Source organism: Orcinus orca, chromosome 15 (genome assembly GCF_937001465.1).
Source record: "Orcinus orca chromosome 15, mOrcOrc1.1, whole genome shotgun sequence".
Classification (NCBI taxonomy): Eukaryota; Metazoa; Chordata; class Mammalia; order Artiodactyla; family Delphinidae; genus Orcinus; species Orcinus orca.
Window position 1 is genome coordinate 41,607,228 of NC_064573.1, and position 24,238 is coordinate 41,631,465.

A 24,238-nucleotide genomic window follows, 5' to 3' on the forward strand; every position below is an offset into this window, starting at 1 on the left:
TCATCAGTTAGGAAATTACAAGGGTTTTAGGAACTCTGTGCTACAAACACATGAAGACCAAATATATATTGCTTATTCTAAATCACAGTATCACAGTAGTGTATGACAAATGAATACTGTGGACAAGAATCTTTAGTGTTTCGAGTAACACCAGTTTGTATGGCCTCTAAGAATTAAGAGGACTGTTACTGGATAAGGACGAATTTGAACTGAATCTTGAAGGATGTATTTGTATATGAAAAGAAACGTGAGGAGGGAAATTAAGCAAGAGCCACAGAATGAGTCAAATAATGTGATGAAATAACACAAAATACGGAAAAAATAGATTACTTTGACTATAGCATAGGAAAGATTCAGAAATTTAAAGATAATTGGTTAAAGTAAAGCTAGAAATGATTGAGGGGCAGTCAAGAAGCATTTTGAATTTCAGGCTCAAAAGTGTGAACTTCATTATTGCTCAGTCTCTGGTCCTATATAGATTCAATTGGAGATATTATGTTACCAAATTCTTTGCTTGAAAGTATGAGTCTGAGTGCACTATGCAGAATTATTTGGTTACAGAAGGAAATATGGAAACTATTCACCTAAACAAATAAGCTGCTGGATAGTTCTCCAGAAAAGATAGGTTTATTTGGGGTCAGCAGATTTGGGGTGTGAAACCACAATGAGCCATGTGCAAGTTCCCCCAAGGCAAGAGAAGGAGAACTCTTTTATATAAGGGAAAAGGAAGTTGGGAGGGCTATAGTAAACAAAGAGCCCATGGCTTTTCATTGGCTGAGTCCTTGCCAGGAAGGAAGAGGAGTCCTCCTTCTTGTTGGGCTCTGTTATCATCGCAGGGTGTGAGAACTCTCCCTGCTGGTCTCTTGACTCTAATTGAGGTTTCTGTTTATTAATTGCTATAAAAATGATTATCTTATTATGGTTTGTGCTTAAGGTAATAAGGGTTTGATCTATGAATGATAAACGGATATGAAAGATAGGAATTAAAGAGATTACAAAGGAATTGTTAAGATTTGGTAAACCGACTGGGTATATTGTTACAGGAACTTGAAAAGGAGGATTCAACAATGGTTTAACTGTTGCAAACTTTGATAACGGGAACAGAGAAGTAAGAAAGGAAAGGAATGGAATGAAGATGAATTTAGTTTTAGGAATACTGGCTTTGCGAATGGGTTTGGTCCTTCTAAGACTACCTCTGGCTTGCTGTCCTTGACAAAGTCCAAATGTTTAATACCAAATATATTGGAGATGGGCCTGAAACCGAAATTTTCATCTTGGTATGTCTTTACTGTCTCATCAGTCTTTTATTTGCCAAATAGTTCCTGATTATCGACTCTGTGCCAGACACCATGCTCACTGCTTGGAATGTATCAGATCCCTGCCACCCTGCCACCTCCCTCTGTACATCTCTGTAATCTTCTCCAGCTCTATATCTGGTCATACAAATGTGCTCATTTTCCTCTGTAGCCTTTCTGACTTTGGCATTTTAGTTTACTGATGTCATGAATTTATTTCCTTGTTTGTGGTATATCAATTTCTCAAAGAGTACATTCTAATTTTACATTCCCATACTGCATAGGATCTAGCAAGTCCATCCTTCCCTTCCCTACATTCAGTGCTAGGCTTGGGCTCTAGGAAGGACAGGTTTTGGAATACATTTGGCAAGGAGTTCAGTGTAAAGTTAAGTCTAAAGATGTTTACTTAGGAGTCAAGCACTCAGAGGAGATGACTAAGGGAGAGAATATAAAGGGGAAAGATTATTTCTTACCAAGTAGTCATGATTAAGGAATATGAGGAGAAATAGGCAATGAGGAAGTAAAAGAAAGCTATTACAGAAAAACATTTCAAAGAAGTATTTTCTACTATATTCTGTATAATGAGTTAAAAGAGAAGGAGAGTGGTACAAGGTTATTGAATTCTGTCACTAGGGAATGGCTGGTGGTCTTTGTAATCAAACAAATTTGTTGAGGTAAAATTTAAGTATAATAAAATCTACTCATTTTAAGTATACAGTTCAATGACTTGACAAATGTATACATCCATTTAACCACCGTCTTAAACAGGATATAGATACTCTTTTCAGAAAGTTCATTCATGTTCTTTGTGGTCACTGTCTCTTCACTCCACCCCTCATATCCACTGATATGATTTTAGTTTTAACATTTTAAAATTTTAAATAAGTGGAATCATTCCATTTGTGCTCTTTTGTGTCCAGTTTCTTTCAAAGACTCAGAAAGAGGTCTGTGAGATTCATCCATGTTGTTGAATATATTAGTAGTTTCAATGTTGCATATATTAGTAGTTGTTCATTTTATTACTCAGTATTATTCCCTTGCATGAGTGCTGTATAGTTTATCTATTCAACCACTGAAGGAAATTTGGGATTTTCTAATTTGGGGCTATTATAAATAAAGGTGTTATGAATATTTACACACAAGTCTTTTTATAGATGGATTTTTATTTATCTTGGGTAAATACATAGAAGTGGAATGCTGAGTCATATGATAAGTGTATGCTTAACTTTTATAAGAAATTGCCAAACTATTTTCCAAAAGTCATTTACAGTTCCACCAGCAATATATGAGTTATAGTTGTTCTATATCCTCACTAATATTGGCTTTGCCAGTCTTTCAAATTTTAGGCATTCTAGTGATTGTGAAGTTGTACTGCACTGTTAATTAAATTTGCATTTTTCTGATGATTAATGAAGCTGAGCATCTTTTTACATGCTTATTAGTCATTTGTGTATTGTCTTTTGGAAGATTCCAAGTCTTATGCCCATTCTTTAGTGGGTTGTCTTCCTATATAGGAAGTTGTAAATTTTCTCTGCACATTCCAGATATAAATCATTTGTTGGATATATACATGTTTTCTCCCACTCTCTTGCTTGTTGTTTCATATTGTAATATCTTTTTGAGGCATGATGAATGTTTTGACTTTGATGAAGTCAAATTTATTTTTTTAATGTTTCTCTCTCCCCTCCCTTCCTTCCTTCTTCTTGCCTGTATTTTAAAAATACTTTTCTATTATGTCCTGGTCTGTATTGTTTCTGATGGCAAATATAGCAGTTATTCATATCCATGTCCCCTATATGTAATGTGTCCTTTTGTTATCTGGCTGCTTTACAGATTTCCTCTTCAATTGGTTTTCAGCAGTTTGGCTATGATGTTCCCAGACATAGTTCTCTTTATATTTTAATTGTATGAGATTTGTTGAGCTTCTTGGATGTGTGAATTGATGTTTTTCATCAAATTTTGAAAATTTTGGGGCTGTTATTCTGTTATTTTTCACTCCAAATTTCATTCTCCTCTTCTTACAGAACCTCAACTTCACATGTGTTGGACTGATGGATTTTTTCCTACAATTCCTTGAGGATCTGTTCTTTTTCGTTCATTTTTCTTTCTCTTCTTCAGATTGGATAATTTTTTAAAATTTATTTTATTTGTTTATTTTTGGCTGCATTGGGTCTTCGTTGCTGCACCTGGGCTTTCTCTAGTTGCGGCGAGTGGGGGCTTCTCTTGTTGTAGGACACAAGCTCTGGGCATGCAGGCTTCAGTAGTTGTGGCACACGGGCTCAGTAGTTGTGGCTCGTGGGCTCTAGAGCACAGGCTCAGTAGTTGTGGTGCACAGGCTTCATTGCTCTGCGGTATGTGAGATCTTCCTGGAGCAGGGCTCTAACCTGTGTCCTCTGCACTGGCAGGCGGACCCTCAACCACTGCGCCACAAGGGAAGTCTCTAGATTGGATAATTTTTATCAATTAATCGGCCCATTCATTCTTTACTCAGGGAAAGGTCTCATTCTCCCTTCCCCCACCCCCAGTGTGTAACAAAACTAAAAGGAACTTTGTTTTTCACAAAAAAAGTTAAAGGTACTTTCTGTTTATCACACAGAGGCTTTGCAAGGAGAAGAAATTATTGCTAAACTTAAGAGCACTAGCTTATTCTACATTTTGGGAAGAAAATCAAGATGTTAAAAGGGATAATCAAATGTGGAAAAGAAATCTGTGTTCAGATAAGTTTTTTACTCAGAGTGCTGAAGTCAGATAAAGGAATGATACAGTAACTGGGGTGATGGATGTAAAGGAATTACATATTAAAATCAGAAGAGAAGGAAGGATGGTAGTGATAAAATCTTAAATTATTGGGCCTGTGTGAGTAAATTATGTAAGGATCAAGTTCATCGAGCAAGGAGAGGTGACAGTTAATGAACATAAACTGCCATTTGCCCACACAATCAGGCTGACCGTATTTTTTCTCAAACGAAAGTTTCATGTTGCAGTCTCAACAAACCTCAGCTCTGGCCTAGGTCCAGCAGGATCTTGCCCTTATGCATTGATTCTGAGCGAGGAAATTGGAGTTGGGCAGATTTTTAGAGCGAGTGAGTGTCCTGCCTGAGCTTAATTCTTGAAATACTCACCCTGATCCTTTGTGCACAGGCTTCATGAGGAGGAGCTCTATCCATTTGTGTTTAACTGAAACTGTGGCTTCATTGTATCATGGAATTTTAGGTGAAAATGATCTTATATAACACCCTGCCAACTAGTTCATTTATTCAGTGAGAAATCTGAGGTTAGCAACTGAGTAGTTTTAGCTTAAAAAAGCACAGTTACTTATCAGTCAAGTTGAAAAATGAGTGACCATGGACACCTAGTTTTGTGATCTAAGTGTATCTATAATGTGGGCAAAATTAAAAAGAAGTGGAAAGGAAAGTTTTAACTTACACTGTGCATGTATTAGAATAAAGCAGTAATAAGAACTCCTGAATTCTTGTTCTTTCTTGTGCTGCTTGTGATGCCATGTCTTCTATAGACTTTCAGTGCAAAATTTAACTTCACAGTATTTCATTTTCCCCACTTAACCATATGTAAAATGTTAATCCTAAACCATGGAGTGTGGTGGAAATTAATTAATACTCACCTAGTAGGTTGAGAATGGCACACGTAGAAAAATGTTAAATGAGTCATTGCTATCCTTGTTTTCTCCACATTTAATGAAGCAAAACAATGCTTTTGAGTATAAGGGCAACTGCCTGGTTGCTAAATGTGCTATATTAAAACCTTATTTCTTGGGGAAGGGCAACATGCCCTTATCAGGATGTTTGGATAAGAGATTAATGTGTACTTTTTACCAGCTTATTTTTTGGTCCTTTGACTGTTACAGAGATGAAAAAAACTATATATATATATATATATATATATATATATATATATATATATATATCTGTATGAACTAAAGAGGTAAAATGGAATATAGCACAAAAAAATAGTCATACTGAGTATATGCGTTCACTATGGTCAAAACATAGTAAAATACATTAGAATATCAGCATTGATATCTTGAAGGAAAATTTGAATTTCAAAAACAAGTGATATGTGAAACTTTTGAGAGGTGCCCTGAAATATATTTTAAGAACTGCTTCTCTTTATTTTGCCACATTTAAAAAAATATAAAAACAACCTTCATGGTATTGCTTACACTCTAAAGCCAGAGAGATATAGTTCAAGTCCCAGCTCTCCCACATCCCAGCTCTGTGGAATAGGGCACTTTATATAACCTCTCTAAGCTTTGATTTCCTCACATGTGAAATCAAGAGAATAATCTCATTTCATAAGATTGTTGTGAGGATTAAATAATATGTGGCATCAAAAATACTTAGCACAGGGCTTCCCTGGTGGCGCAGTGGTTGAGAGTCCGCCTGCCGATGCAGGGGACGCAGGTTCGTACCCCGGTCCGGGAAGATCCCACATGCCGCGGAGCGGCTGGGCCCGTGAGCCATGGCCGCTGAGCCTGCGTGTCCGGAGCCTGTGCTCCGCAACAGGAGAGCCCACAACAGTGAGAGGCCCGCGTACCGCAAAAAAAGAAACAAAAAACAAAACTTAGCACAGTTCCATGTTTGGCACATATTTTAGTGTTCAAAAATGTTTATATATATATATATATTTCTATATGGTCTATTATTTTATATATGGGATTGAGTAAACACTTATAAATTAAACACATGCCATTTTGACAGAGATTGCATTTTTGGAGGAGGATATTATGAGATATCATTTAAAGATATTTAAAAGATTGCAGTTTAAATGAAGCTATCTAAAATATTTACCATCTCTATGTGTTGACATTGAAACAAAAGGCACAGACTGGAGGCAACAGCGTTACTCTGTGTTCCTCAAGGTTAACTGCAATGAGGACATCAGACTGTTCTCGTTGAGGCACTGAGCCTATTCTGTGTCTTGCATTTAAGATCAGTGATTGCAGCTGTAATCCAGACCAGTAGAGTTCTTAGAGGCAAAAAGACTGCAAGTAAGCACTTTGGTGGAGTCTTCATGGACAACATTGCAGTGCTTCTGTAACCTTCAGTTGATTCGGAACATGCCAGGATTAGAATCACTGAGGCACATCAGACTGAGTGGATTTTATGATGAGTACAACTTGAATGCCATAGTGAGAACATCAGTCACTCTTCACATAAGACTTCAATTTTTAGAGATGGAAGGTAGAAAATGAGGTTATTATGAGGATGATAGGGACCTGCTTTTACTTTTTTTTCAGCAAGAGAAACCATGCTGGATTTAAGGAAGAACTTCTTCAATGCCTGAGTGGTTAGATATTATTTACATTGGAACATGTGGGGTCTCTTTAAGGGGAGAATTTAAAATACATGTCAAAGTCATTTTTTAAGTGATTCAGGATCTATTTAGAAAAATGGATTAACTGGTTTCTACCTTTTTTCTTTATTTTTTCATGATGCTGTGGAACACTTTAACTTTTTAACTTGCTTGAAGTTTTATTCTTGCTTCTTAGATTTATTTTTATTTGTTACCGTTTAAGTTATAAATGATCATTTTATTTTAGCTTTCAGATTATTTGAAGCTTAATTCTATAATTCTCTGACATTTATCAATCTGTTGATTAAAGAAAATTTGAGTGTTAGTACTAGTAAAGCAGAATACTTTTTGTACATTCTGAACATCAGGGTTTACTATTCTGTATATGACTGTGAACTGATGTCCTCTGTCTGCTTTATCTATAGGGGTGAATGCAGGCATTGACTTTAGCCACCCATGCCGACGTAAAAGCTGTGCTTTAGTAAACATCCCAGCACCATGTGTCAACAAAGTGATTTCACACATTGAAGATGTGGAGTCTAAAATACAGAAGCATCTGAAAAAGGTAAGTGATAATTAACATGCTAACATTTTTGTAAGCTCTATAGGGCCTATAAGTGTCTGTTACTTAAAGAACCCGGGGAATTATTATTTTTTTTAATGATTTTTGGACTACTTTATAGAATCTTGGCTCAGTTACATAATTTACTAATCTAGACATGTTTTTGATAGTGTCATTTCAGAAGGGTGAAATGACCTTATTAAATAGATTTTTTTTTCCCTACGTGTTTGTTCTTTATCCACAGGCAATCATGCTAAGTAGTAATTTCCATAGCCAACTTGACTAGTAAATAAATAGCATTTACATCCTTTTTAGGGACACTAAACTGATTAGATGATTAGCTGAGTACATTGGTGTATAAAAGGACAGAATGCCCTCTTTAATGAGTTATTTTATTCTAAAGAAATACTCAACAGGTCTGTTAAAAGAGAATATAATGATTCTTCCTTTGTCTTTTTAAACTGATGAAGTTTGCCTTTATTATTCTGAAGGGAGTTCAATCTTGAAATTACTGAAACTTTCAGTTATTTTCAAAGGATGATTTAGGAATGATTAAAAAACCTTCTCATACATTTTATTAATATTATGTTTCTAAGCAATTAATGCACAACTACGCTGCCCAGACAGGAAGATAAGTTTGTCAGAGATTTGTGCTATTTCCCTTCCTTCACCGCTGTTACTGGATCTGGCTCTGAGAGAGTTCTGATGGGCCCTCATCATGCTTGATCTAGGGTGTAGTTTCCTTCCAGAGGCATTAGAGTGCCGTCTTTAAGATCACAGCCCTTAGAGCCATATATTCTGTGAACTTAGATGGGAATCGTGATAATAATATTGTGTTAGATAAAGTGCTAGCATATGATATTAGCTATGTGTATTGTTATTTCTACAATATTATTTATATCATTCTGTATTAGTATTATATTTATCTCTGTTGCTTTTTTGTTTCCCCAAACCAGAATACCCCTTCACAGAATGCTTCGCAGGTCACAGGTCTAATGGTGGCGTGGGCCTTGAAGAGTATATTAAGTAGATAGAAGAGAATTAATATTAATTAATATGATACACATCACATGTGTTTTAATTAACAATTATGCATGTTGTTAAAAATGATGAAAATAGATTAATAGGTATTTTAATAAACAATTATAGTAACTGTACTATAATAGCTATTATAAACCATTGTAATACCTCAAAACTGTTGTTGAATTGTTAATGTTATGTCTAACTGATAGATGGGGAAATAATAATTTAAAGTAGTTGAGAATCTTGTTCAAGGTCATGACAGAATTGGGATTTGAACACACTCCCTCTTTAACAAAGCCCATGTTCATTACCCAATCCTGCTTGGGATTCTGAGCAGTTAATGAACTGTTAAACACTATGGATAATGCGCCAGCTAAAATATTACCTTAGATAAAAGTAATTCACAAAATAAGCTAAGATATTTTATAGCTTATCTTCAGGAAAACTGAAAAACCAGCCTTTTTGTGTAAATATATTATGTAAATGAGCCAGCTGCTATTAAGTTTGTCCATCCACTCATAGACGTTTAACTGCAATTCTGAATCTTGAAAAGAAAATTTTTCAGAGTAGAGTTACTGTGAACATTTTATCTATACTCCTTTTTGCAAAGAATGAGAAGACATGGAAAAATGATGGAAATAATCACCTGGATAACTTCCTATACAAATAAGAGTTTTGGTTTTATTTTTCTTCCACCTGATTCTCCCAGACTCCTAGAATAGAGATAGTTTTATTTAATTTGGAATGATCTCTACTAAATTGAAAATTTCTTCTTCATTTGATCAATATAAGTCATTAAGATGCTACTATGATTTAAAAGAATGGCTTAGAGAGAAAGTATTTAGAAATCATTCTTTAAAATATAAAGAATATATTGTACAATAATAATAACTGTATCATTAATAACAATGATAATAAAGATAATGTTTATTAAGTGCTTACTGTATATCATAGGCTGTATTAAACAATTAATATGCATGATTTTATTGAATCTTTATGGAAACCTTGTGAGGTAGAAAGTGCCATTATCCCCAATTATGGATGAGGAAAATGATTGCAAAGGTTGATTTCTCCTTTCTCCCAGAGCTAGCATCCACACTAGGTGTATCTGAGACCTATGACCACTCTGTTCACCACTGTACTGAGTCACCTCTATGCCTGAAGGTATGTCAGCTATGAGGACCCAATAACATGAATGTTAAAATGCTTATACTTGGAAAACGTTGCTTTGCTTACACCATTTTGTATCCGTTTTTAACTCCGAAACCTAATGTTTGATCATCTGACCTTCTTGACCAAATACTTTGAGTTCTCTCATTCTGTTAATTCTATTTCATTTGAAACTTCAAACCTGACACATCTACCATTTCCCATTCTATCATACCCATTTTCTTTTACTTCCTTGCCTAACCAGTTCATCTCTTAAAACACTCACCAATTGGTATATTTGGTCCTTTACTTCTTTATCCTGCCGTCCTTTTAGTCTGACAAAGTGCCAAATCTAATGAGCTCTCTCTGATGGTCAGCCATCTTCACTCCTACACCCAGGCGGCTGAATAGTGATGGAGAACATTACACAATAATCCAAATCTGAGATATTATGCATTCATGGTTTCCAACCTCAATGGGACCTTTCATAATGCTCTGATATTATTCTATTTGTCAATCAGAACTTTCCCTAGTATTCTTTGGTGGCTACTCTAGTCCTCTCTTTTGTTGAGGTTTCCAAATCCTCCACCTCACTACTCAGTCATCTCTTACTTCCCGAAGAAAATAGGAGATAAAATAACAGAAATGCCTCAAACCCCTGTTATCTCACCTATGCACGTCCTTGAATTCCACAAACATAATTCCCTTTGTCCTTCCATGGAAGATTCCCCCCCCCCACAATGGCTCTCCCTTCACCTGTGTTCTGTCTTGTGCCTTTGCAAGGATCTTGTTCCATCAGGCGTTGTTCCAACCATCCTGTGTTCCAAATCTCCTTTTTTATTAACTCACTCCTGTCAACGTTTAAAATATTGACATTTGTCCTGTTTTCAAGAAATTTTTTCATCCCATACATCCCTTTAAATATATCCCCTTTTCACTTTCTCTTCTCATTCCGTGAGACATCTGAAAAGAGTTGCCTAAGTTTACTATTTCTGATCCCTCACCTCTCAGTTACCCATTTATTCATTGCAATCTGTATTTGGTCCTCATTATTCTAATGAAAATATCTTCAGAAAAATAACCACTGTTTTTTCTGTTATCTATTGCTACAAGCGTGTGCACGTGCACACACACACAAACACACACACTCTAAAACTTCGTGGCTAGAAGAAGCATTTATTTGGTTACCATTGAGCAGTTTGTTCTGGGCTCAGCTGGATAATTTTGTTGGTTCTTGCCTGGGGCCGATCATGTAGCTGCACATATCTGCTAAGTCAACTGGAAATAGAGATAAGAATGGCCTCGCTCACATGCCTGGTGGTTGGGAGAGTATTTTAAGAGGACAAATCTCAATGGGTAAGTGCTTAGTAAAGCTTTGCTTGTGTTATGTTTGCTCAAGTCCCACTGGCCAAAGCCAAGCCTATAATCAGTCCCCCTGTTAATCCAGTAGAGTATTAGAGAAAATGTGGATGCCAGGAGACATGATTCTTTGGGAACTATTTATGTAGCAATCTATTAGCTAGTCCATTGGCAACATGATGAACCGTCCATCCAAATGCAAACTATAATCACCAGCTCTCCAAAAGTTTTATTCCATAATGGTATCATGCAGACGTCCATGGTCACACATACTGCAAAAGATCTGACGCAGGCAGTATTTCTTAGGTGCATCTTCTTTTTGACCCAGAAATATATGAATTAAAATGAGAAGTTAAATACTGTTCCTGCATACTTAGCATACAGAATCATCACAAAAAACATTCTCATTTACATAAGGGGAGGAATGAAAGGCACATAGCTTTCACTAATGCATAAAAGTTTGAAATTTATCAGAGCACATGATGTTAGGTCTACCACACCTGGAACCAAGGAATGTTTCTTGGTTTAGGACTCAGTTCTGCTTCCTGGGAATAGTTTCTGAATTTGTTGTTCTCCTTGTCTCTTTCATCTACGATCAGAGCTCTTTGCTCTTTGATTTTCATAATAGACCTGAATAGCTATCTCAGGCTTTTTCCTGTATTAGTCTGCTCATGCTGCCATAACCAAATACCATAGACCTGGTGGCTTAAACAACAGAAATTTATTTTCTCACAGTTCTTCTAGAGGCTGGAAGTCCAAGGTCAAGGTGCTGTCAGTGTTGGGTTCTATTGGGGAATCTCTTCCTGGTTTGTAACCAGCCTCCTTCTCATTGTGTCCCCACATGGCCTTTCCTCTGTGTCCATATGTTGAGAGAGAGCTCTGGTGTCTCTTCCCCTTCTTATAAGAACACAAGTGTTATTGTATTAGGACCCCACCCTTGTGACATCATTTAACTTTATCTGCTAATATAGCCACATTGGAGATTAAGGCTTCAACATATGAATTTTGGGGGCAGACAGCTCAGTCCATAACACTGCCATAATAAGCTGGAAGCTCAGAAGCTTTTTTGTATTTTGAACTCTCTCTTTTTTTTTAGGCCAAAATGTTTCAATTCTCCTAAGAACTTCAGGGTTTCATATTAATCTCATTGGGTTTAACCCCACAACTTAAAAGCTGTGGCCATATTCTTTTTTTTTTTTATTTAACATAATTTCTTTTAGTTAGGTAATTTTTTATATTCTCCTAAATAGTATTGGTTTTTTAAAATAAACTTTATTTTAGAACAGATTGAGACATCTAGAAAAATTGGGATGATGATACAGAGATTTCATATATACTTACATTGCATAATCTCTTACATTAGTGCAGTACATTTGTAGTATGGTACATTTGTTGTAATTAATGAACCAATATTTGTACATTATTACTAACTGTAGTTCATACTTTATTTTAATTTCTTTAGGCTTATTTGAGATGAAATTCACGTAACATAAAATTAACCGTTTTAAAGTGAACAACTTGGCAGCATTTAGTACATTTGCAAAGTTGTGCTGTCACCACTTCTATCTAGTTCTAGGACATTTTCACCACTGCAAAATAAAGCCTCACACACATTAAAGATTTAATCCTCATTTAGCTCTCTACTCTGGCCTGGCAACCACACTCTGCTTTCTATTTCTATGTATTTACCTTTTCTGGAGTTTTTGTATAAAGGAAATCATACAATATGTGATCTTTTGTGTCTGGCTTCTCTTGCTTAGCATAACATTTTCAGGTTCATCTGCATTGCACCATGTATCAGTACTTCCTTTTTTATGGCTTAATAATATTCCACTGTATGTATATACGACAATTTCTTTAACTGTTCATCTGTTAATGGACATTTGGGTTGTTTCTACCTTTTGTCTATTGTAAATATGGCTGAAATGAACCTTCATATACAAGGATTTATTTGAGCACCTGTTTTCAATTCTTTTGGGTATATACCTAGGGGTAGAATTACTTTGTCATATGGTAGTTGTATGTTTAACTTATTGAGAACCACCAAACTCTTCTTCATAGCTCAAATATTTTTGTTCTTGAGTTGTGAGAGTTCTTTATATATTTTGGATTACTAGACCCTAATCAAATATATGATTTGTGAACATTTTCTCCAGTTACGTAGGTTGTCTCACTTTCTTGATCATGTTCCCTGATGTACAAAAGTTTTTAATTTTGACGAAGTTCAGTTTATCTGTTTTTTCTTTTGTTGCTCATGCTTTTGTTGTCATATCTAAGAATTCATTACCAAATCCCAGGTGATGAAGATTTACCTTTATGTTTTCTTCTTTGAGTTTTATGGTTTTAGCACTTATATTTAAATCTTTGATACATTTTACGTATAGGAGACATGTATATCCTTGGAGTCAAAGGTAAGATAATGGTGGATTAAAAATGACTACCCTCCTCCTTATACCTCCTTCCATTGACAGTCTATTCTCTCAACCTTTAAACATAGACTGGACTTGTGACTTGTTTTGAACAAATATGTCAGAAGAAATGTCATATAACTGCTAAGCAAAGTATCAAGAAGCCTTGAAGCTTCCGCTTTCACTCTCTTGCTGCTGTAAGTTCCCCAGGTAAAGAAGCATAATCTAGCCTCTTTGAGGATGAATGACCAAGTAGAGAGACAGACCCAACTCACAGCAAGCACAAACCATCAGACTTTTGAGTGAAGTTGTTTTGAACAATTCTATCCTAGTCAAGCTGCCAGATGACTGCATTAGTTTGAGGTCACATTAGTGACCATAAAAACCACACAGCTGAGCCCATCTTACATGGTGACTCACAAAATTATGAGCAAATAAAACGGGGAATATTTATAGCCACTAAGTTTAAGAGTGGCTTATTATGCAGCAGTAACTTATGCATTGTTGAATACGACACTGAAATGTACAGGCACCTGTGCGTATACACCACATTAAAGTGAGTAAAATGGAAAATTTTATTCTGTGTAGTGTTGAAAATGAAACTGTTGACCACTTTCTCCTTCTGGAAAAATCCCATTTCTATTTTTTTTTTTAAATGTCTTTTGCTAACTTGACTCTAACAGGCTTTATTCCTATTTTGGTAGATATTCCCTCCAGTCTGTATGGCAGATCATTTTTCCTCTGACCATATTGAAAATACTCGTGCTCCCCAGACATGTCCTCTTCTCATTTTACTCTCCCTTTGGATAATACCATTTGAATGTATGTTATTTTATTTATGTACTGTATGCTTATACCAATTTGAGATTCCCAGCTCAGATTTCACTTTTTTTATAAGACCCGTATACCCAATGCCTACTGAACATCTTTTTATATATATCTTTGAAGCACCTCAAATTCAAAACATATGAAAGTAGTTATTTCTTTCTTCTGTGTTCCCAGGTACAATTAAAGGAACATTATTCACCCAGTAACCTAAGCCAGAAAGTTGATTAATTATAATGACTGTTCACTTTTCCTTTATATACAATTACTAGTTTTTTGGTTTTTTAAATTAAATTTTATTTTTTATACAGCAGGCTCTTATTATTATCTATTTTATACATATTAGTGTATATATGTCAATCCCAATCTCCCAATTCATCACACCACCACCACCACCCGCCCTGCTCTCCCCTCCTTGGTGTCCATACGTTTGTTCTCTACATCTGTGTCTCTGTTTCTACCTTGAAAACCAGTTCATCTGTAGCATTTTTCTAGATTCCGCATATATGCGTGAATATATGATGTTTGTTTTTCTCTTTCTGACTTACTTCACTCTGTAAGACAGACTCTAGGTCCATCCATGTCTCTACAAAGGACCCAATTTTGTTCCTTTCTATGGCTAAGTAATATTCGTTGTATATCTGTACCACATCTTCTTTATCCATTCGTCTGTCGATGGGCATTTAGGTTGCTTCCATGACCTGGCTATTGTAAATAGTACTGCAGTGAACATTGGGGTGCATGTGTCTTTTTGAATTACGGTTTTCGCTGGGTATATGCCCAGTAGTGGGATTGCTGGGTCATATGGTAGTTCTTTTTCTAGTTTTTTAAGGAACCTTCATACTGTTCTCCATAGTGGCTGTATCAGTTTACATTCCCACCAACAGTGCAAGAGGGTTCCCTTTTCTCCACACCCTCTCCAGCATTTGTTGTTTGTAGATTTTCTGATGATGCCCATTCTAACTGGTGTGAGGTGATACCTCATTGTAGTTTTGATTTGCATTTCTCTAATAATTAGTGCTGTTGAACAGCTTTTTATGTGCCTCTTGGCCATCTGAATGTCTTCTTTGGAGTAATGTCTATGTCTTCTGCCCATTTTTTGATTGGTTGTATTTTGTTTAATACTGAGCTGCATGGAGAATGTTTTGTAGTAAGAATCAACCAATTACAGCCCATGGGCCAACTTCAGCCCAAAGCCTGTATTTGTAATGCCAATGAGCTTAGAATGGTGTTAACATTTTTAAGGTTTGTAAAGAAAAACAGAAAAGAGCATGTAGCCTGTTGATCTATAAAGAGTAAATATTATATGCTTTTGAAAAGAAATATTGAGCTGCATGAGCTGTTTATATATTTTGGAGATTAATCCTTTGTGCGTTGATTCATTTGCGAATATTTCCTCCCATTCTTAGGGTGTCTTTTCGTCTTGTTTATGGTTTCCTTTGCAGTGCAAAAGCATTTAAGTTTCATTAGGTCCCATTTGTTTATTTTTATTATTTTTATTTTTTTATTATTATTATTTTTTGCGGTGCGCGGGCCTCTCACTGTTGTGGCCTCTCCCGCTGCGGAGCACAGGCTCCAGACACACAGGCCCAGCGGCCATGGCTCATGGGCCCGTCCGCTCTGTGGCATGTGGGATCCTCCCGGACTGGGGCACGAACCCGTGTCCCCTGCATTGGCAGGTGGACTCTCAACCACTGCGCCACCAGGGAACCCCCCCCCCATTTTGTTTTTATTTCCATTACTCTGGGAAGTGGATCAAAAAAGATCTTGCTGTCATTTATGTCAAAGAGTGTTCTTCCTATGTTTTCCACTAAGAGTTTTATAGTGTCCAGTCTTACATTTAGGTCTCTAATCCATTTTGAGTTTATTTTTGTGTGTGGTGTTAGGGAGTGTTCTAATTTCATTCTTTTAAATGTAGCTGTCCAGTTTTCCAAGCACCACTTATTGAACAGGTTGTCTTTTCTCCATTGGATATTCTTGCCTCCTTTGTCATAGATTAAGTGACCATAGGTGCATGGGTTTACCTCTGAGCTTTCTATCCTGTTCCATTGATCTATGTTTCTGTTTTTGTGCCAGTACCATAGTGTCTTGATTACCGTAGCTTTGTAGTATAGGCTGAAGTTGGGGAGCATGATTCCTCCAGCTCCATTTTTCTTTTTCAAGATTGCTTTGGCTATTCGTAGTCTTCTGTGTTTTCATACAAATTGTAATATTTTTTGTTCTAATTCTGTGAGAATACCATTGGTAATTTGATAGGGATTGCTTTGAATTTGTAGATTGCTTTGGGTAGTATAGTCATTTTCACAATGTTGATTCTTCCAATCCAAGAGCGTGGTATATCGCTCCATCAGTTTCTATGATCTTTAATTTCTTTCATCACTGTCTTCTAGCTTTCTGCATACAGGTCTTTTGTCTCCTTAGGAAGGTTTATTCCTAGGTACTTTAATCTTTTTGTTGCAATGGTAAATGGGAGTGTTTCCTTAATTTCTCTTTCAGATTTTTCATTGTTAGTGTATAGGAATGCAAGAGATTTCTGTGCATTAATTTTGTATCCTGCTACTTTGCCAAATTCATTGATTAGCTCTAGTACTTTTCTGGTAGCATATTTAGGATTCTCTATGTATAGGATCATGTCGTTTGCAAACAATGACAGCTTTACTTCTTCTTTTCTGATTTGTATTCCTTTTATTTCTTTTTCTTCTCTGACTGCCATGGCTAGGACTTCCAAAGCTATGTTGAATAATAGTGGCGAGAGTGGGCATCTTTGTATTGTTCCTGATCTTAGAGGAAATGCTTTCAGTATTTCACCATTGAGAATGATATTGGCTTTGGGTTTGTCATATATGGCCTTTATTATGTTGAGGTAGGTTCCCTCTATGCCCACTCTCTGGAGAGTTTTTATCATAAATGGGTGTTGAATTTTGTCAAAAGCTATTTCTGCATCTATTGAGATGATCTTATGGTTTTTATTCTTCAGTTTGTTAATAAGTTGTATCACATTGATTGATTTGTGTATATTGAAAAATCCTTGTATTCCTGGGATAAATCCCACTTGATCATGGTCTGTGATCCTTTTAATGTATTGTTGGATTCTGTTTGCTAGTATTTTGTTGAGGATTTTTGCCTCTATATTCATCAATGATACTGGTCTGTAATTTTCTTTTTTTGTAGTATCTTTGTCTGGTTTTGGTATCAGTGTTGGTGGCCTCGTAGAATGAGTTTGAGAGTGTTCCTTCCTCTGCAATTTTTTGAAAGAGTTTGAGAAGGATGGGTGTTAGCTCTTCTCTAAATGTTTGATAGAATTCACCTGTGAAGCCATCTGGTCCTGGACTTGTGTTTGTTGGAAGATTTTTAATTACAGTTTCAATTTCATTACCTGTGATTGTTCTGTTCATATTTTCTAATTCTTCCTGGTTCAGTCTTGGTAGGTTATAATTTTCTCAGAATTTGTCCATTTCTTCCAGGTCGTCCATTTTATTGGCATAGAGTTGCTTGTAGTAGTCTCTTATGATGCTGTGTATTTCTGCGGTGTCCGTTGGAACTTCTCCTTTTTCATTTCTAATTTTATTGATTTGATTCCTCTCCCTCATTTTCTTGATAAGTCTGGCTAAAGGTTTATCAATTTTGTTTATCTTCCCAAAGAACCAGCTTTTAGCTTTATTTATCTTTCTTACTGTTTCCTTTGTTTCTGTTTCATTTATTTCTGCTCTGATTTTTGTGATCTCTTTCCTTCTTGTAACTTTGGGTCTTGTTTGTTTTTCTTTCTCTGGTTCTTTTAAATGTAAGGTTAAATTGTTTATTTGAGATTTTTTTTGATTCTTGAGGTAGGATTGTATTGCTTTAAACCTCACTCTTAGAACTGCTTTTGCTGCATCCCATAGGTTTTGGGTCGCTGTGTTTTCATTGTCATTTGTCTCTAGGTATTTTTCGATTTCTTCTTTGATTTCTTCAGTGATCTCTTGGTTATTTACCAATGTATTGTTTAGCCTCCATGTGTTTGTGCTTTTTACATTTCTTTTCCCTTGTAATTTATTTCTAATCTCATATCATTGTTGTTGGAAAAGATGCTTGATATGATTTCAGTTTTCTTCAATTTACCGAGGCTTGATTTGTGACCTAAGATGATATCTATCCTGGAGAATGGTCCATGTGCACTTGAGAAGAAAGTGTAATCTGCTGTTTTCGGATGGAATCTCCTATAAATATCAATTAAATCTATCTAGTCTATTGTGTCATTTAAAGCTTATGTTTCCTTATTAATTTTAAGTCTGGATGATCTGTCCATTGGTGTAAGTGAGGTGTTAAAGTCCCCCACTATTATTGTGTTACTGTCAATTTCCTCTTCTACAGCTGTTAGCATTTGCCTTATGTACTGAGGTGCTTCTATGTTGGGTGCATATATATTTATAATTCTTATATCTTCTTCTTGGATTGATCCCTTGATCAATATGCAGTGTCCTTCCTTGTCTCCTGTACCGTTCTTTATTTTAAAGTCTATGTTATCTAATACGAGTATTGCTACTCCAGCTTTCTTTTGATGTCCATTTGCATGGAATATCTTTTTACATCCCCTCTTTTGCAGTCTGTATGTGTCCTTAGGTTTGAAGTGGGTCTCTTGTCAACAGCATGTATATGGGTGTTGTTTTTGTATCCATTCAGCAAGCCTGTGTCTTTTGGTTGGGGCATTTAATCCAATCCCATTTAAGGTAATTATCGATATGTATGTTCCTATTACCAATTTCTTAATTGTTTTGGGTTTGTTTTTGTAGGTCCTTTTCTTCTCTTGTTTTTCCCACCTAGAGAAGTTCCTTCAGCATTTGTTGTAGAGCCAGTTTGGTGGTCCTGAATTCTCTTAGCTTTTGCTTGTCTGTAAAGCTTTTGATTTCTCTGTCAAATCTGAATGAGGGGCTTCCCTGGTGGCGCAGTGGTTGGGAGTCCGCCTGCCGATGTAGGGGACGCGGGTTCGTGTCCCGGTCCGGGGGGATCCCACGTGCCGCGGAGCGGCTGGGCCCGTGGGCCATGGTCGCTGGGCCTGCGCGTCCGGAGCCTGTGCTCCGCAACAGGAGAGGCCACAACAGTGAGAGGCCCGCGTACCGGAAAAAAAAAAAAAAAATCTGAATGAGATCCTTGCTGGGTAGAGTAACCTTGGTCGTAGGTTCTTCCCTTTCATCACTTTAAATATATCATGATACTCCCTTCCGGCTTATAGAGTTTCTGCTGAGAAATCAGCTGTTAACCTTATGGGAGTTCCCTTGTATGTTATTTGTCATTTTTCCCTTGCTGCTTTTAATAATTTTCTTTGTCTTTAATTTTTGTCAATTTGATTACTATGTGTCTTGGCATGTCTCTCCTTGGGTTTATCCTGCCTGGGACTCTCTGTGCTCCTGGACTTGGGTGGCTATTTCCTTTCCCATGTTAGGGAAATTTTCAACTATAGTCTCTTCAAATGTTTTCTTGGGTCGCTTCTGTCTATCTTCTCCTTCTGGGACCCCTATAATGCAAATGTTAGTGTGTTTAATGTTGTCCCAGTGGTCCCTTAGGCTGTCTTCGTTTCTTTTTTTCTTTTTTTTTTTTTTTGTGGTATGTGGGCCTCTCACTGTTGTGGCCTCTCCCGTTGCGGAGCACAGGCTCCAGACGTGCAGGCTCAGCGGCCATGGCTCACGGGCCTAGCCGCTCTGTGGCATGTGAGATCTTCCCGGACCGGGGCACGAACCTGCGTCCCCTGCATCGGCAGGCAGACTCTCAACCACTGCACCACCCGGGAAGCCCCATTTCTTTTCATTCTTTTTTCTGTATCCTGTTCCGTGGCAGTGAATTCCACCATTTTGTCTTCCAGGTTACTTACCTGTTCTTCTACCTCAGTTATTCTGCTATTGATTCCTTCTAGTGTATTTTTCATTTTAGTTACTGTATTGTTCATCTCTGTTTGTTTGTTCTTTAATTCGTCTAGGTGTTCTGTAATTCTTCTAGGTCTTCGTTAAACATTTCTTGCGTCTTCTCGATCTTTGCCTCCATTCTTTTTCCGAGGCCCTGGATCATCTTCACTATCATTTTTCTGAATTCTTTTTCTGGAAGGCTGCTTATCTCCACTTCATTTAGTTCAGGTTTTATCTTGTTCCTTCATCTGGTATATAGCCCTCTGCCTTTTCATCTTGTCTATCTTTCTGTGATTGTGGTTTTTGTTCCACAGGCTGTAGGATTGTAGTTCTTCTTGCTTCTGCTGTCTGCCCTCTGGTGGATGAGGCTATCTAAGAGGCTTGTGCAAGCTTCCTGATGGGAGGGACTGGTGGTGGGTAGAGCTGGTTGTTGCTCTGTTGGGCAGAGCTCAGTAAAACTTTAATCTGCTTGTCCTCTGATGGGTGGGGCTGAGTTCCCTCCTTGCTGGTTGTTTGGCCCGAGGCAACCCAGCACTGGAGCCTACCAGGCTCTTTGGTGGGGCTAATGGTGGACCCTGGGAGGGCTCATGCCAAGGAGTACTTTCCAGAACTTCTGCTGCCAGTGTCCTTGTCCCTGCGGTGAGCCACAGATGCCCCCCGTTTCTGCAGGAGACCCTCCAACACTAGCAGGTGGGTCTGGTTCAGTCTCCTATGGGGTCACTGCTCCTTCCCCCTGGGTCATTATGTGCACACTATTTTGTGTGTGTCCTCCAAGAGTGGAGTCTGTGTTTCTCCCAGTCCTGTTGAAGTCTTGCAATCAAATCCCACTAGTCTTCAATGTCTGATTCTCTGGGAATTCCTCCTCTCGTTGCCGGACCCCCCAATGGTTATGGGATTTGATTTTATTGTCATTGTGCCCCTCCTACCATCTCATATGGCTTCTCCTTTGTCTTTGGATGTGGGGTATCTTTTTTGGTGAGTTCCAGTGTCTTCCTGTCTATGATTGTTCAGCAGTTAGTTGTGATTCCAGTGCTCTCGCAAGAGGGAATGAGCGCATGTTCTTCTACTCCACCATGTTAAACTAGTCTCCTACTAATTTGTTTTGATTCCACCTCTAGAATGTGTCTCAAATGCAGACAGTTCTTCCCATCCATACTGTAGGATCTTCATTCAGGCCATTCTCATTTTTGCCAGTGTTACTGTAAGAGCCCTTCACTGGTACCTCTGCTTTAGTCATTTCCTCCTCCCTTCCTTCTTCCATAAAATAGGCCATATGCCTTCTCTTTTCTAAATGTATTGTTGCCAGTAATCTACCTAAAACCCTCCTCTGAATGTCTCATGTCACAGTGCTTATTTCATATTCCTTGACATGACATAAATGTCCTTTATAAAATAATATTTACTCTTAAGCTTCATGTCCCTTCATATACTCTATTTTAGCTTTGATTAACTCTCTTAACCCTGGACCTTAACCCATGCATCTTCTCTTATCTCTGTTTAACCCTCATTTCTTCCCACAAACTACCTTTGCCCTCCAAAGCTTTGGATAGCTGTCTTCCCTTGAATCTCATATGACATTTTACTGACCAAATTAGCAGTGTATTTTATTTGTTTCTTCATATCTCTGTCCTATGTGATTGTAAGATCTAGGAAGTTAAACGTCTATTTATAAGTCACCACTAACCATAGTACCTACTAAAACCTGGCAGATTATAGGCATTAAATACTTCTGAATGAGTGGATTCAGGAATGATTTTTTAAAAATTGTGTCAGGTTTTGCACGTGCTTTTAAATGCATGGGAAGAATGTACTTGTTCTTAAGTTTAAAAATAATTTGGTGTGTTGTTTGATAAATATTGCCTGTGCTTTTGAGATGATTTGGACTTTTGAATAGGGTAATTATAGGAAACCCCCTATTGACTGTGAGTTTAAAGGTATGAGTAGTCTTTTCAGATGAAAGTAGGTCACAGTTGTGGGAGATAGTATTCAGCGTTAGTACTCGCATCTACAAATATTTTACAGTAAAAGGGAGATTCCCAACATGAAGTTAATTTTTTCGAGTAGAAAATATTTAGAAGGTTTTATGAATACTTTCTTTGTCTCAAGAACTTAAATAGCATTTAAATATTCAAAATATTTGGTAATAATTTCCAATAAAAATATGGAGTTAAAAAATCAGGGTCAGTTAGAATGTTACATGTATCAAGCAGGAGTTTGTGGGCAATGTGGTTTAGAGCTATAAGTAAATAAAGTATTTTATTTCACCCCTAATTTGATGACTCTTAATATCATACATATTTAAAGTATGTCCAATTTGACATTTTTAGTCCCCCCCTTTTGTTTCTCTTTGCTCTTTGAAAGAGACAGAAATAGGAAATGCATAGGATTTTGTGGTTAGTTGGATAAAATTGATTATAAGTCGTAATCAATATTTCTAAATATCTCAAATATTTATGGTGGTAAGTAATATTCTAAGCTTAATAATAACAGAAATTTTATTAAAAATAATTTAAAGTGACTTCGAGAGATTTCTAAGACTTGTCTAAATATTTCAGATAGGAAGCTATACATGGGAAACTCAAATTTTCCTCTGGTATTATAGGCCTTCCCTATGTGAACCATTTAAGTATCCTGATAATTTGATTACTAGGTACCTGAAATTTTGCCTTCTACCATCAGATCAAAAACCGATTAAAATAATTTTTCTTTATTGCTTTATCACTTACCTCTACAAAAATGTTGTGAGGGTCAAGACTTCCCTGGTGATCCAGTGGTTAAGACTGCCTTCCAATGCAGGGGGTGTGGTTTCGATCCCTGGTCGGGGAGCTAAGATCCCACATGCTTCGTGGCCAAAAAACCAAAACATAAAACAGAAGCAATATTGTAACAAATTCAATAAAGACTTCAAAAAATGGACTATATAAAAAAAAATCTTTAAAAATAAATGTTGCGAGGGTAAGTTTTTCATCTTAATATATTTCTCCGTACCAAATATAACTCTATTTCTAAAAATTTAGGTAGCATGTTTTTATCATTATAAAATACATCATTTTCTATATCATAGAAAATGTGCTATAAAGAGGATCAAACAGAGTACTAATTAAGCATTACTCACTCAATTAAGCATTATTCACTTTAAAATTTGGGACAGTTATGTCACAGTACATTAAAATGTCTCTTAACCAACTTCCTTTCTTGTGATACTTCAGCTTCAAATGGCTTCTTAGAACTAGTATCACATAAGTTAGCCTGATTACAGGTATCTGCACTATGTAGGACTCTTGAGTTTCCATAATCAAGCGATGTCATTTTTCCCAATTATTAATTAGTTTAGCATCTATTAATATACTCATCAAATGTTCATTCTTTTCTCTGCCTGTTTATCATTTGCCATTTTCTTTCTGGTTTATTTGTAATTTCTTATTGACTTGTAGGAATAAATGATTATCTTTAGTTTGTTGTGTAGATTTTAAATATATTCTCTCATTTGACTTGTCCTTTTATGTTATCTTTTATTAAAAAAAGTTCTTAATTTTAATGTACTTAAATTTATCATTTTCCCTTTATTTTAAGTGTTTTGGAACTTGTTTAAGAAATCTTTTCACTATTTCTTACAAAATTTTTCCTTTATTTTAAAATTTTGAAGTTTTTTACTTGAGATTAATTGTTTAACAATGTGAATTTAATTTGTGTGTGAGAGAATGGAATAGGTAGGTATTTTCATTTGTAAAAATATGGAAAATTATTTTTATCAACATCAATTTTATTGCAAAATCCAGTCATTTCTTAGAAATCAGCTATATCACATCAATCATATATCAAGTTTTTATATATGAGTATATTTATTTCTGGCTTCTTTGTTCCACTGGTTAATTTTATCTTTCTATTATAATACCTCATTTTACTAATTTACAATACCTCATTTTACTAATTTACATGCTTTATAATATGTTTTGATACTTGATATGGTAGTTCCCTCTTTTCTTCCTTTTTTAAACTTTGACTATTCTTGGTACATATAAATTTTAGAATAAGCTTGTTATGTTACATGTAAACACCCACTGAGATTTCAAACAATTGCATTCATCGATTTTTTCTTATGCAGGTGAATTTAGTCTCTCCAGGGTTTTTTTTAAGATTCCATTGAGTCTCTTATACTGTTGGCCCAAGAAAATTCCGGCAGTATAGCAAATACCAAAATCTGTTTAGAAGAGAGAACTGAGTAGGAGGTAATGGGGAAAATGGGCAAATTGACAAAAATTTCATGCTAAAATACTAGTTTTGTAACATGTATGTATATATAGTATTCATTTAATGTATATCTGTGAGTATATAACTGTGTCTATAGACATAGATAAATATATGGATAGATCAAGTGTCACATATAAGTAGAACATCTTATCCTTTCTGCCCATTTGCATTAATTTT

At 36.3% G+C, this 24,238-nt stretch overlaps 1 protein-coding gene across 1 annotated transcript in view; it reads left to right on the forward strand.

The window, feature by feature from the left end:
• Positions 1–24,238, forward strand: part of CCDC178 (coiled-coil domain containing 178) — a 366,636-nt gene that overhangs the window by 4,643 nt on the left and 337,755 nt on the right. Inside the window, exon 3 of the mRNA XM_004273779.2 lies at positions 7,034–7,173. Within this exon, the coding sequence (XP_004273827.1) occupies positions 7,034–7,173 (140 nt within the window). The remainder of the gene's footprint in view (positions 1–7,033; positions 7,174–24,238) is intronic.